The 14,190-nt window shown below is 38.2% G+C and overlaps 1 protein-coding gene across 10 annotated transcripts in view; it reads right to left on the reverse strand.

The window, feature by feature from the left end:
• Window positions 1–14,190, reverse strand: part of ANKRD28 (ankyrin repeat domain 28) — a 185,182-nt gene that overhangs the window by 58,307 nt on the left and 112,685 nt on the right. For 6 of the 10 annotated variants that reach the window (XR_011388213.1, XM_008266038.4, XM_008266039.4 and 3 more), the window contains 3 exons: window positions 9,941–10,011; window positions 3,833–4,033; window positions 2,451–2,538 (listed from right to left, as the gene is read on the reverse strand). Coding sequence is in view for 9 of the 10 variants with exons in the window: in XM_008266038.4 (XP_008264260.2) it covers window positions 2,451–2,538; window positions 3,833–4,033; window positions 9,941–10,011 (360 nt within the window). In the remaining variant the exon portion in view is untranslated. The remainder of the gene's footprint in view (window positions 1–2,450; window positions 2,539–3,832; window positions 4,034–9,940; window positions 10,012–14,190) is intronic. The other 4 variants (XM_008266040.4, XM_008266042.4, XM_051818483.2 and 1 more) reach the window with 1 other exon arrangement.

Genomic DNA, 14,190 nt, shown 5'->3' on the forward strand with positions numbered 1-14,190 from the left:
TCGTGTCCTGGCTGTTCTTCTTCCTATCCAGCTCTCTCCTGTGGCCTGGGAAAGCAGTGGAAGGCACCCCACGTGGGAGATCTGGAAGAAGCCCTTGGCTCCGGGTTTTGGATCGGCCTGGCTCCAGCCATTTGGGGAGTGAATCAGCGGATGGAAGACCTTTCTCTGTCTCTCCATCTATAACTCTATCTCTCAAACAAATAACTAAAATCCCTCCTCCCCCCAAAAAAGAGTATTAAATGGCATAAGAGATCCCTTCTACATACTACTCTGATCTATGGCTCTAAAAAGTATTTGGGTTAACTGTAAGGTAGTGGCAACTAGGACTCTGAACATCCAGGAGGCTCACATGTAAATACAGCTCTTTACACTCCAAGAGCATATTATTCACCAATAGCCAAAAAGTTTTCTGGACATTTCAAACTAGAAGGCATAGCTACAAACATGGAGAAACTATTCAAAACCAAGACATCATACCAAGTAATGGAGACCATACTAAGTTTGGGTGCAAACAAGCAGATTCCAGCAAGTGTAAACATTTCCTAACATGATGAAAGCTCTATTTTAAGAGGACAATGGATAAGCAAATCTACAAAATCAAAATTGACAAATATTTGAGCACATTTCAGAAATATGGATCAATCCCTTTAATAGGCCATTAAAAACACAGAAGGCCTTTCATAGTAACTATGACAGAGACCCAAAAGGATTAGGTATCTTCAAAAAGTTCTTGAAAAATGTATCCTATGAAAAAACTCTGCATCTAAATAAACTTACCTTTTAATTTCATTTTCCCATGAATGTTCTGAAGTATCTTTGTATTAAAAGAAAGCAAAGAAAACTCTAGAGTGAAATAAATGTGTTATGTGTCTTCTTTGTCAATTCACAAAGTCATTCTACCAAGGGGACCAGACTTCATTTAATTCATCCCAGTCTACTTTTAGGATGGCATCTATCAGAGATGCATGATGTACAGGACTTACTGGTCAATGATGACATCCTCCCAAAAAATGTGAATTTGATAAACATAATCACTATCCTTCAGATATTTGGAATATTCCTTAAATTTTTCCTTTGTTTATAAATGCATAAGGAAAGAAAAATAAGTGATGTGTAGAATTTGTAGGGAAAGGAGGAAGGAAAAACATTCATTTCACAACCATTCAAATTATGTACTGCTTCAGAAAGAAATAATGAGTTGCTAATCAGGGTAACCTGCATCTATTCAGTACTTTCTACGTCAAAGTTATCACAGTAAAGTAACCTGTGGTAGAACTTAGTTGGATATTGTTAAAAGTACTGAGAACAACAGAAAAAATGAATGTGCATAGCAACCTCGTTGGCTGGATGAAGCACAGTGTAGGAAGAGGGTAATGGGGAAAAGACTGCTTCACCTAGGGATGGATGGGGTGTGGCTGAGAAGGTGGCACGAAACAGACTAAGACATGTATTAAGGCCCACGACTTTTCAATCACAATCAAGAGGCTTGACGGTGAATCAGTGACGACAACAACAATATGTCACTTCACATGTGGATTCTTTGTATCAAGAGGAGCCAAAAAGACCAGATGCAGAATTATAATCCTTGGCAGTAAGAGACAAAATCCTGAGCTTTATGGCTCTGTTTAAAACAACTTGTAAAATGAACGTCAATACCCATGAGCTCCTCCCAGAGCCACAAGCCCAGCCTCACAGAACTTTCAAGGTTTGTGGGCGGGCGGTCTTTCCCACACTTGGCCATATACTTCCATCTGCCTGGTCTCGGCACCCACAAGCCAGCATTTCTATTCTGCTGCTTTTGCCTTTTAAAATACCCTGAGGTAGGCTGATGTGAGTTTGTGGCTCTACAAGTTAATCTTAAGACCACTCTGCTGTGGTCAGAGTGCTGTAGGTTCTGAGTGGTCCATCTCAGACCTATCTTCCCCACGAGCTTAATTACTTTCAGAGTGCAGTTGTAAGATTTTTTTCTGGAACACATATCCAGGTTACAGTAGAAAAGCCTATATTTTAAAGCCTCAGTTTCTTTCTGTAAAATTAATGTTATAGACATCAAACAGGATCATGCACATTTAATTTGGTGTGTGGCCCACAGTAATGGATTCCTTAACATATTTCATTATTTCAACCTTAATATTCCCATGGAAACAAGGACGGGTATGAGAATGGGCTCTTAGGAAATATCAACCCTAAGTTTTGTGCCCTAGGCCTGTGTCTGGGATTTTTCCCTTTGAGGATAAACACAATTTCAAACAGCTTTTAGATGAACTGGATTCACCCACTCCTGTTGCAACAAGCCTCTCCAACTACAGTGCTGGTTCCAATTGGCCGGCAAATGCAGACACAGTGTAACTTTTCATTATACTAAAACAACAAACGTTACACAAATGGCAAAAACATGAAACCTTTCCTAATTACATAACATTCAAAAAGTAAATTTAAAAAACACATACCCATATATGCTGCCCAATGGATAGCACGTCTATCTTTCTTGTCAAAAGCATTAATATTGGCACCTCTAGACAAAAGTAATTTGACCATCTGAAATAAAAGTATACATAAATTTTAGCAAAATTAAGAAGTAGAATTATTCACTAATATCCCTGAGTAAATGACTACTCACCTCAATTTTTCTGGCACTGCATCTCTGCATTTATGGAAAGAAAGGAGCTAGACTAAATATTGAAGGCCATTTAACATAATAACAGAACAAAACATGAAAAACAGGTTCACTTTCACTGTGAGTGTTACTGAAGTCAGGTTTCAGTATCTTTTTAAAATGTCACATTTTATCTTGGTATTTTCTGAACAATTAAGTATGATTCCTGAAGTCTAAAGCTGGGATATCTAACAAGAGGTTTTCTTCCTATTACCAGCACAAAGTCTTATTAAAATACAAAGTGCATTCTCATGCCAGAAATGTCTTAAATCTAAGTACAAATGCAGTGTACCTAGCATCTGATTAAACCTGAAGGTCCCTGAAAAGACTACTTACCTCCTAATGTTCCAAGGACAATAATTATACCTAACCATATTTACAACAGTTTCTCCATGGGAAAGGCTACCCAACATTTCAAATAGAGACACATCTGTAACCTTAACTGCAGTGGAGGCAAGGATTCTTTCTGTTGCAAAATCAGAAGTATAGTGAAAAGAACACAGCAGACACTAGCTCCCCCAGCCAAGGAATCTTGGGAATATCACTTTATCTCTTTGACTTTCTGTGTTGCAATAAAAATGAAGGCCTGGAAAAGCTGGCCTGTAAACTATTCTACCTCTACTTCCTCTTCCCAAAGTCTCCCTCGTGCAGCAGAGCCCACTCCACTGCAACACCTAGCACAGGCAATGCTTGTTATGTACGGCAACTAAAAACTGTCTCAAACTGTTTTCTTTTGATGATTCTGCCACTGAAGAATGCTCTAAATGTTGACAATAAACTAAAAGAAACTAAGTTTTCTAAACTCTGCCTGCTTTGCATAGAACTGTCCTAGGAAATAATGAAATTGCCATTTTTCCTGATTATTTTTTCCCACAATGACGGAACAGACTTTTCATGTTGTATGATAGTTGGCAGTGTTCTCTGCTGTTACCTGAGGCTGACTATGAAATTCAAGTGCAAGGGCAGTATGTCCTAAATAAATTTCTAAATTTGAAAAAGTTATACCACACAAAAAAGTGACAGTCTGCTAAAGGCAAATTTCGATGACAATGAGCAATAGAGATATTTTTGTGTACTTTTACCATGGGCTAATGAGGGGCTAACAAAGGCAGATTCACTAAGTGCTAGAGGGGTAGAGGGCGGTAGAGAGTGTCACTTTAACTGAAGGCCACCTACCTCGCCATGCCCACTGAAAGCCGCGTGGTGCAGTGCAGTTCTCCCCGCCCGGTCAGACACGTTCACGTTACTCAGGAGGGGGACCAGAGCTTCAGCACACTTGACAGCTTTATTAGCAGCAGCTATGTGTAAAGGGGTTTGCCAATTTTTGTCTCGTGCATTAACATCTGCAGAATGCTTCAAAAGTACCTGAACTGCTTCCTAAAACATATGAAGAAAAAATTATAAAAAACAAATGAGCTAACAGATTCAGAAATTATATAATTTCCTAAAGAAATGAAATTTTGATAGAACTAACTATAAGCAAGTAGGAATTTACCCAAGAAAACAAACTATTCTGGATTTAAATAAAGTACTCAGAACCACACAAGATGAACCTAGATAAAACATTCCCTTTCCCTACCTTCTTATTTAAAGGTACTAAGAATTCCTATCAAAACGTGCAAAAAGTAATACTGCCAAGTATTCTTCAAAAACATTTTTATTTTGTTGTTCCAGATAGTGAGATACAACTCATTCATACTTGTAAAAGTTGTAAATTTATTACTTTGCAATTGAATAAATAAAACTTAAAAACATCCTATTTTCCAAAGTATTTGTAAAGTATACTTTACAAAAAAAGGAAAATGAAAAGCCAGTATGATCTAGTTCATCAAAAACAGAACAAAACAAAAATGTCATAAAAACAAGGTCTTTGCTTTGAGGCTCCCTGGAGAGAGGCCGATGTTAAGGCAATTTAAGAGTTTCCTGTCTAGAGGGATTTATCTCCCAGAAGCACATGGAAAAACTTCACAATACCACATTCATAAACTGGACTCATGGCAGGATCCCAAAGAATTCATTATACCAGCAACATTAAGCAATGTAACAAGCAGAACTAAATTTAGCAAAATTTTTCTCCTCACAGTGATAATCCTATCTTTGGTAGACAAATGATAAAGTATGTATTAAAATGAAAAGGACTAGAACCAGGGCAGATTCTTGATTTTATTATTCACAAAGTATACTATACAAGTCTTGTATTACTGCCCCTCAATGTTTTGGGGGGTGGGTAGATAACACCATTCTCTCTTACCCTCCTTCAAGGCACAAAATTAACATGCATGACAAGTCTAAGAAAATGTAAACAACAAATATACAAATTATCAATGAGGACTAAGCAAAATATAATCATCCATGGCTTTTCAAGATCTGAAATAAAATGTCATCAGAACTGTCTTAAATATGGGGAACAGAAGAAGTATTTAAAAGTGTTAGCAAAAGACTGCATAGAGGCCCATCATCTATAACCTGTGAAGGAAGTTAGCCAGCTCACCAAAGACACACTGAAGCCTCTGACTCCCTGGTCTCACTCTGGTCATTTACCCAACAGAAACTTAAAAAAAAAATCCACCCAAGAGTGCACAGAGCAGTTTTATTCATAACTACCAAAATCCAGAACTGCAAATGTCCAACAGAAAAATGGATTAACTGCATGTTTACAATGATAATACTACACAATTTAAAAAAAAATCAATAACGTGTGCAACCACATGGACAAATCTCAAAATTTTATGGCAAATACAGTAAGTCAAGATGTAAGAATATATATATATATATATATATATATATATATATATATATGAGATTCAGTTATCTGAAAGGTAGAGGCAGAGAGAGAGAGAAAGGTCTTCCATCCACTTGTTCACTCCCCAAGTGGCCACAACAGCCGGAGCTGGGCCACTCTGAAGCCAGGAGCTTCCTCTGGGTCTCCCACGTGGGTGCAGGTGCCCAAGGACTTGGGCCATCTTTTACTGCTTTCCCAGGCCACAGTAGAGAGCTGGATTGGAAGTGGAGCAGCTGGGATAGGAAGCAGTGTCCATATGAAATGCAGACGCTGCAGACTGGGGCTTTAACCCGCTGTGCCATAGCGCCGGCCCTAAGACTTTATATTATATGATTCCATTTTTTATAAAGTTCAAGAATGGGAAAATTACTCTATGGTAAGAGAAATCAGAACAGTGGCTGTCTCTGGGGACTGAAAAGGATGCTTTCTAGGATGGTGGAATCTTCTACATCCTCACTGAGATAAAGGTTACACAGGTATATACACCTATCAAAACTCAAACAGTGTATACTTACATTTTATTTTAAGTTATATTTTAGTTTAAAAGAGGAATGTAGAAAGAGTCCATAGCAGAATACTTAAAATTATGGAAGACCACCACAAATGCTATCAGAATCCCTTACCTCCACCTCTGTGACTCAAAGGATACAACTAACACTATATTGGGAAATGTTAGCAGGTATGTTGGTACTAGAAAATAATTAAAATTAAGATAAAGAATTCCTAATGGCATAAACTGGAAAAACAAAGTACATTAGAAATGCCAGTCTTGCCCTATTTATTCCCACTTTGAAATTCACAATACAAACATTCAAACTTTTGAAAAGTATAAGAAATGTTTATATTCCATTAGTAATAACACAAAAATCAAAATTTTTCTTTTGCTTCATTGAAAAGCAAGAATAAACCCAGTTCATGCTAGATAAGGGTGTATTAAATGGCAGCTATGGAAGCCTGTAAACTTAACAACTAAGACTCTGATAGAGTAGCATTAGTCTTTGAAAATTGAGAAAATATACTAAAGAAAATTTCAAAAGGCTACAGATAGTTAAAAAGAACAGAGAAATTTCTAGGACTACCAAGTAAAGAGAATGATGTCATATGCTAGTACAATTCTAGATTCCATTATCAGTATATTATAAGCTCACAGAAATAATGTGGAGATATCCAAGGGCATATATGGCTTCACTAACAGTATTACCAAAGAAATTTCTATTCCAATTTTCAGTTGTTAGGGAGTTTGTATAAGAAATGTTGATGGTGTGCCCAGATTTTTTTTAAGTGATTATACCCCATGACATCAATTTAAAAAAATTATGAATTTCAGGGTGATGATAAAAGGTTAGGCAATTATACTCAAAGGGCCTTTACTATTAACCTGAGCTCAATCTATGAGAGCTCTACAGCACCAGCTAGGAAGACAAAGAAAAAAGGACAACAATCTGCAAATAAACACAGTTTGGGTGGCCAACTGATATGTCACAATATAATTTAAAATGTATTAATTATTATTATTATTTTTATTTGAAAAGCAGAGAGAAGGAGAGAAGAGAAACATCAGAGGTGAAAATTTTACTCTCGGTGAAATCTATCTCAATTTTAGACATATTGCTAACTTTATTATGAAAACGAACTGCTAAAGACAGAGAGTATTCCCATTCCTTTGAACAGGGGGCTACAGACTGGCACTGTGGGTTTTTTTTTTTTTTTTTTTTTTTTTGGACAGGCAGTTAGAGAGAGAGAGAGGGACAGAAAGGTCTTCCTTTTCTGTTGGTTCACCTCCCAATGGCCGCTAAGGCCGGTGCGCTGCGCTGATCCAAAGCCAGGAGCCAGGTGCTTCCTCCTGGTCTCCCATGCGGGTGCAGGGCCCAAGCACTTGGGCCATCCTCCACTGCCTTCCCGGGCCACAGTAGAGAGCTGGACTGGAAGAGCGGCAACCGGGACAGAATCCGGTGCCCCAACTAGGACTAGAACCCAGGGTGCCGGTGCCGCAGGCGGAGGATTAGCCTAGTGAGCTGCAGCGCCAGCCCCGGCACTGCTTTTCCCAGGTGTGTGTGGTTGGTACCAGGGGAAGGCAGCTCCATCAACACTATAAAATGCATCTGATTAGGTTAAAAACTGTGTTCCCTCCAGGGGATCCAGCAGCCTTAAGTTCAATTCTTAAACACACACCTTGGTCCCCTACATGAAATAATCAAATAACCTTAGTACTTGGAAATCGATTTATTCAGGGACAGATATTTGGGCATCAGTTAAGACACCACTTGGGATGCCTGCACCCCATATTGGAGTGCTTGGGTTCCAGTCCCAACTCCATTCCCATTCCAGCTTTCTGTTAATGTGTGCCCTGGTAGGTGGCAGGTGACTGATCAACTACCTGAATCCCTTGCCACCCACGTAGGGGACCCAGTTTGGGTTCCAGGCTCCGGGCTTTGGCCTGGCCCATCCTTGGCTGTTGCAGGCATCTGAGAGTAAATTAGAGGATGGGAATCAATCTCTCTCTACCTTTCAAATTAAAAATAAAAATAATTTTTAAAAAACTTGTGGAATCTACCTCAAACTTGTGGAATGCTACCCTCAAAGAATGAAAGTCACAAACCAGAGTGGTAGGGACAGACTGAGGCAGCCAGTCCAAGAAGAGACATGTTGGAAAGCATATACACTGCTGGAGTTAGAGGGTCCCAGTATTTAGCCTGAGGCCGTCTTTAGCAACCTAGGTTTCATGAAGGATTTAAGCCCTAAAGCATTATTGTATGTGGTAAATGCTGTGTGTGTCCTTGGGAGAATTTAGAACACAGTCACTCCTTTATTTCTCTCATAGTCTCAAAAACATAAATCAAAGAATACCTAGAATCCTAAGTAGATTTTCTAGCAGTTCTGCTAATTATGACATTCTTTTTTTTAAAAAATTACTCGTGTTTACAGAAATAATAATTCCATGGAGTTTCCATATTTTATAGCTGTTTCCCATATCCTACAAAAGCAGTCAATACTACATAGTTCAGTAATTTTTAGAATGAAGAGTAGACTAAAACACAAAGTTTACCTTCTGATGATTTAAGCTCCACTGACTTTAATAGCCACATTCCCAAGAATCACACTGAAAACTACATAGTTATAACATTAATAGGTTCCAACAATGGTGATGTACATGTTAACTGCTTTTATTTAAAGAAACACCTTTATGGAGGATTAACCACAAAATCAGTAACGTATTACCACAGAATTTCAGATTTCATTGTACACTGACTAGTTAGTATTAGTTTTGGAACTTCCAGATTTGCCCAACACCATACCCTTAAATAGTTGCAGGTGGTAGCTGAAGCGGATTTCTCCAAGTCTAAGGCCTGTAAGTTCATCAACTGTAGCAAGCCAAGGACCCAGATGGGAGTGGGCTGTGTGCTCCAGTGTCTCTCACTCTCCCCAAACCGGCAGGCTGCGGCTAACAGGCTGCCTCTGTTACCTCACAAGGTCTGCAATCTTCCCCGGTCACTTTTCCACTTTACTGCTCCTCATTTACCAGCTCTTGTTTTGGGTTGCTCACATGGAGTAATATGAAGAAGAGAGTGGCAGGAGCTTCTCCAGTTTCTGCTGAGGCCCTGGTTACAGCTCCCTTTCCCTCTCCAAACTACCTGGTTTCATGATGGGGAGAAGCAAAACAAGCTACACTTAGGAGCTCTCGTTTCTCACAGTTTGAGCAACTCTGAAGAAATAATGGACTAATATTCACCTATATAATCACATAAACTTACATTTCAAATTACTTAAAATGTTTTGAAACAAGTACCAACTATAATAAGGTATATACTTTACATAGGTAGTAAATGACAGCAGAGAAGAAGGTACAAGCTTTTATCCCATCTCTACCATTGAACTACATAGTTTCTTCAAAATATTTATACTACAAAGATGTCATGAGGACGGAGGATATGAAAAAGCACTGAAAAATACAAAACACTTTGCAAGTAATGAATAGTCTCTAAAAATGTCAATTTTCTTGATGAGCAAACAATACATAGGGCTATAAGCAAAAAGGAACTATTCTTCCTTGAAAGATTCTTCAGATATTTTCAGACTGTATATTTACAATTAATAAAATGAAACATTTTTGACTAATTCTAGTGTTTTATGAAATGATATTTCAGTTTATCAGAATAGACTCACAAGACTATCTGCTGATCACAATCAGTGGAACGTTTGCGACAGGTTACTGTCAACCTCACAGAAGTATCCCGAGGAGGATTCTGTAAGATTAAAAAATAACTCCTCCTATAGGAGGGGCAGAAGCAAGATTTCCTACTCTGTTTCTTCAGGTCTCTAGGAGGCCTTACATACAAAAGGAGAAATGAAACAATTAACTTGATTTGTACAAATTCTAAGTAGCAGTCTAGATATTTCAGTTGTTACTGACTTCTTTTGCGAACAGAATATTTGAGTATAGACTCACAGGTGGCCTACTTAATGTTTTCACATACAACGTATGACTAAGAGATGTTTCATACCTCACTACAAGATGCAACTGCTCTGTGTAAAGGTGTCAACCATTTGCTGTCTTTGGCATTAACTCTAGCTCCTGCAACAAGAAGAAAAAAATAAATTGAAATAGTTTACATTAAGTATTTTTAATAAATCTCTTGAAATAATAGTTCTATATACAGTCCAAATTGGATGAATAACAACTGAAAGAGTATTTTTATACTTTCTGCTAATAAATTACTCTTACATCACAAAATTATCCTTTTAAATTGACGTAATTATCCAGTAAGGCATTATTTCTCTCTATTAAAGATAAACACTTTATATACAGGCTAGAAAAGCCACCTTTATACAGAGCATATCCAAGGCAAAAATCAGACCCCACTTTAAAATGTGCATTTAAAAACTCAATACGGAAATAAATGAACATAAGAATAATAAGATATTAAAATGCAGATTATTCCAAAGTCTTCATTATACTTCTTTATTAATGAATGTATCATGTCATAAAGTAATATAATAATATCAGAATGGTTCTCCAGCCATGATTAAAGACACATTAGCACTGCAGAGGTATTCTATAAATTGGATACAATGGCTATAGACCTGGGGGAAAATGAGAAAGAAATGAACCAACCCACATCTTTCTGGGTTTTACCTAAGGTTTAAAGAAGAATTTTTTTAAAAAAAATGAACTATGTATGATTCTTTAAAAATCATTAAGTCAACAGGTAAAAATTAACCTTAGCAGAATACAAACACATTTATTATGACAAAATGTGTTACATAATTTGAAAGGGGGATCCGTCTGAGACAAAATACACTAATTTAGTACCAAAGTTCCAACCAAATAAAAGTAGCAAATGGCAGGATCACTCTACTTCTAGGAAGAGAGGGAACAGCAATCGTTTTGGGGAATGTAGAGGATTTCACTGACAGGTCCTATCCTATCACGATCCTAGATTTATACTCCAGATCCTAACTAACTACTTATTTTGTAAATGATGAAACAGAGGTACAATAAACAGCCTAGCATTCACACCAACCATGGCAGAATCATGGCTAGAGGTTGTAACTCCTGATGCTTAGATTATGTCTATGTCTTCAGTTCAAAGGTTTTTTTTTTTTTTTTCCTGATCAAGGCTCCTTTATTGAATAGATGCAGTAGTATTTAAACATGACCAGTTGTTTACAAGAAGGAGCACAAAAGATTTACATATCAAAAAGGCTCTTAAGGTTACAAAGAGTTCCCAATAAGGTTCTTAATTATTGATTACAAGGGTACAATAAAACACTTAGGTGATAAATGCAGGTTACAGGTGTGACTGAATAATCAAGTGCAGCGACTTCTAGTTACAGCTCTAGCAATTACCAGCTGTCAGCCCCTAACTACTTGTTTGAACTCTCTAAACATGAATTTCTTCATCTATAAAACATAGCTTATAATATCTTGCTATAAAGGTAACCTGTGGGAGCCAGCAATGTGGCATAATGGGTTAAGACGCCATCAGTGATGCTGGTATCCCATATTGGTTCTGGTTCGAGTCCCCGCTGCTTGACTTTCAATCCTGTTCCCTGGTAATGTGCCTGGCAAAGCAGCAGAAGATGGTCCAAGTCCCTGAACTCACGCTTCTATGTATGAGAGCAGGAAAAAGTTCCTGGCCCCTTGGCTTTGGTCTGGCCCCACCATGGCTTTTGAGATCATTTGGGGGAGTGAACCAGTGGATGGAAGATCGATCTCTCTCTTATGTCCTCCTCCCACCCCAACTCTGCCTTTCAAATAAATAAAAAAAAAATCTTAGGGCCCAGCACTGTGGCATAGTAGGTTAAGCCTCTAGCTTTGGCATTGGCATCCCCTATGAGCGCTGGTTTGTGTCCCAGCTGCTTCTCCTATCCAGCTCTCTTCTTATGGCCTGGGAAAGCAGAAGATGGTTGAAGTCCTTGCACCTACGTGGGGGACCCCAAGGAATCTCCTAGCTCCTGACTTTGGATCGGCTCAGCTCTGGCTGTCGTGGCCATCTGGGGAGTGAACCAGTGGGTGGAAGACTTCTCTCTGTCTCTCCCTCTCTCTGTAACTCTGCCTCTCAAATAAATAAGATCTTTTAAAAAGATAACATATAATAACCATACCTAGCACACACAGCCTAGATATGTTATAGGTCAATGAATAAGCTTTGAATTTGGGAAAATAAAATTAAACTGGAAAGTTAGGAAATATCCACAAAAGTAGCAGTTGAAATTCTGGAAGTAATTGGGTTCTCTGTATGCACTAACATTGAGGACACTGAACAAATCAATGAGGGAGCTTAAAGGAATGCTCCGAGTTAGACTTCAGAAGTACAGGAAGCAGCAAAATAGAAAAGCAGTCAGAGAGTGGCATACTCATGTATTCAACATCTGAGTAACACTCTGCCAGGCCTTTGTGGAGTTTAATATGGTTAAAACACAGCCTCTCGGTCCACAGTAACTTCAATGTTTGAGTAGACAGTAAAAACATTTGAAATGTTTACCAACTGGAAGGTTAGAGTCCTGGTGACAGTAAAAGGCCAATACAGAAGCTAGAGTCTCTCACTCTCCCATTTATCTGCATAGGGTTCCGATAATCCCTGTGTTTATGTGCACTTCTGTATTTGTACAACAGAAGGGCAAGCCCTGGCAGTAAAGCAAGAAGGATATCAACAAAGACGCCCAGAAGAGTTAATATCCTGTATCAACAAAGGCAAAGAAGAAGGAAGCCTCATAAGGGGCCTTAAAATTTTTGATTAAAGGAATTAATTAACAAGAATACAGAATGTGGCTGTCATGAAAAACCACGGAAGTCCTCTATGTGCTGGTAAGGATCTGAGACATAGGGAAAAAAGTAGTAACTGTATCAACAACATGCTTTACGTTAATGCAACAAAAGGAAGAGATGAGTATTCCCACTGGCTTTACATCACAAGGAGACTCTAGGAGCTAACACATAAGTGCGAATGGGTGTCTGTTTCTGCTGGTAAGGAAGTGCACTAAAAACTATGAGACTGGGGAAAGAGGACGGCTTCCCCACATACTGTGTGCTTCAAAATCCATACACAGGTTGAGCATGACTAATCAGAGAATCAAAATCTGAAATGTTCCAAAACTCTCAACTCTGAGCTCTGATAGGACACTACAACTGATAAAATCCACACCTGACCTCATGTTAACTGATCACAGTTAAAATGCAGGCACACTAAAAATACTTGGTAAAACTCCCATTCGGCTTTGTACACAAGGCATGTATTGAATATAAAATAGTTTTGTATGTAGACTTGGATCCCACTCCAAGAGAGCTCATTATGTATATGCAAGCATTCAAAAATATGAAAAAAATCTGGAATCTGAATAATCTGGTCCTAAGCATTTCAGACACTGGGTGTGTATACATATTTTTTATCAAATAAAACTGAAATATTGCCCATTTAAGACATAAAATAATTTAACAGAATAAATGCAGTGATCATAGAAAATATTCCAAATATTCAGCCCCAAGTGCAAATGAAAAATTAAAGTAATTGGGAGTAAAGTGAGGATAGTTTTTTTCTTTCTTAAAGATCATTAGATAAGCAACTGCATGAAGAAAATCTGATTTTAATGGTGCATCTGGTATACCAAAATAAAAAAATTTCTGCTGGTTGCATCCTGTCATTTAGTTATAACAATTTTCTTCTCTTTACATGTAATAACAATATCAAAATTAATCCACCAAAATGCTTAAGTGATTGCAAAGACTACACTGATAGATGACTGAGAATATATCGCTACTTGTTACAAACAGAAAATTTGATTAAAAATTTTGGCTTTTTAAAAATTTTTTAAAAGATTTATGTATTTATTTATTTATTTGAAAGGTGGAGTTACAGAGCAGAGAGAGAGAGAGAAAGAGAGACAGAGAGAGAGAAAGAGGGCTCAGTCTTCCAACCTCTGGTTCACTCCCCAAATGGCCACAACAGCTGGAGCTGGGCTAATCTGAAGCCAGGAGCCAGGAGTTTCTTCCAGGTCTCCTATGTGGGCCATCTTCCATCACTTTCCCAGGCCATAGCAGAGAGCTGAATTGGAAGTGGGGCAGCCAAGACTTGAACTTGCACCCATGTGGGATGCTGGCACTGCAGGCTGCACCTTTGCCAGCCCTGGCTTTTTAAAATTTTAATTATGGGGCTGGCATTGTGGTTAAGCAGGTTAAGCTACCATCTGCAATGCTGGCATCCCTTATAGGTATGAGTTCAAGTCCCAGCTGCTCCACTTCTGATCCAGATCC

The sequence above is a fragment of the Oryctolagus cuniculus genome, chromosome 4 (genome assembly GCF_964237555.1).
Source record: "Oryctolagus cuniculus chromosome 4, mOryCun1.1, whole genome shotgun sequence".
NCBI classification, from domain to species: domain Eukaryota; kingdom Metazoa; phylum Chordata; class Mammalia; order Lagomorpha; family Leporidae; genus Oryctolagus; species Oryctolagus cuniculus.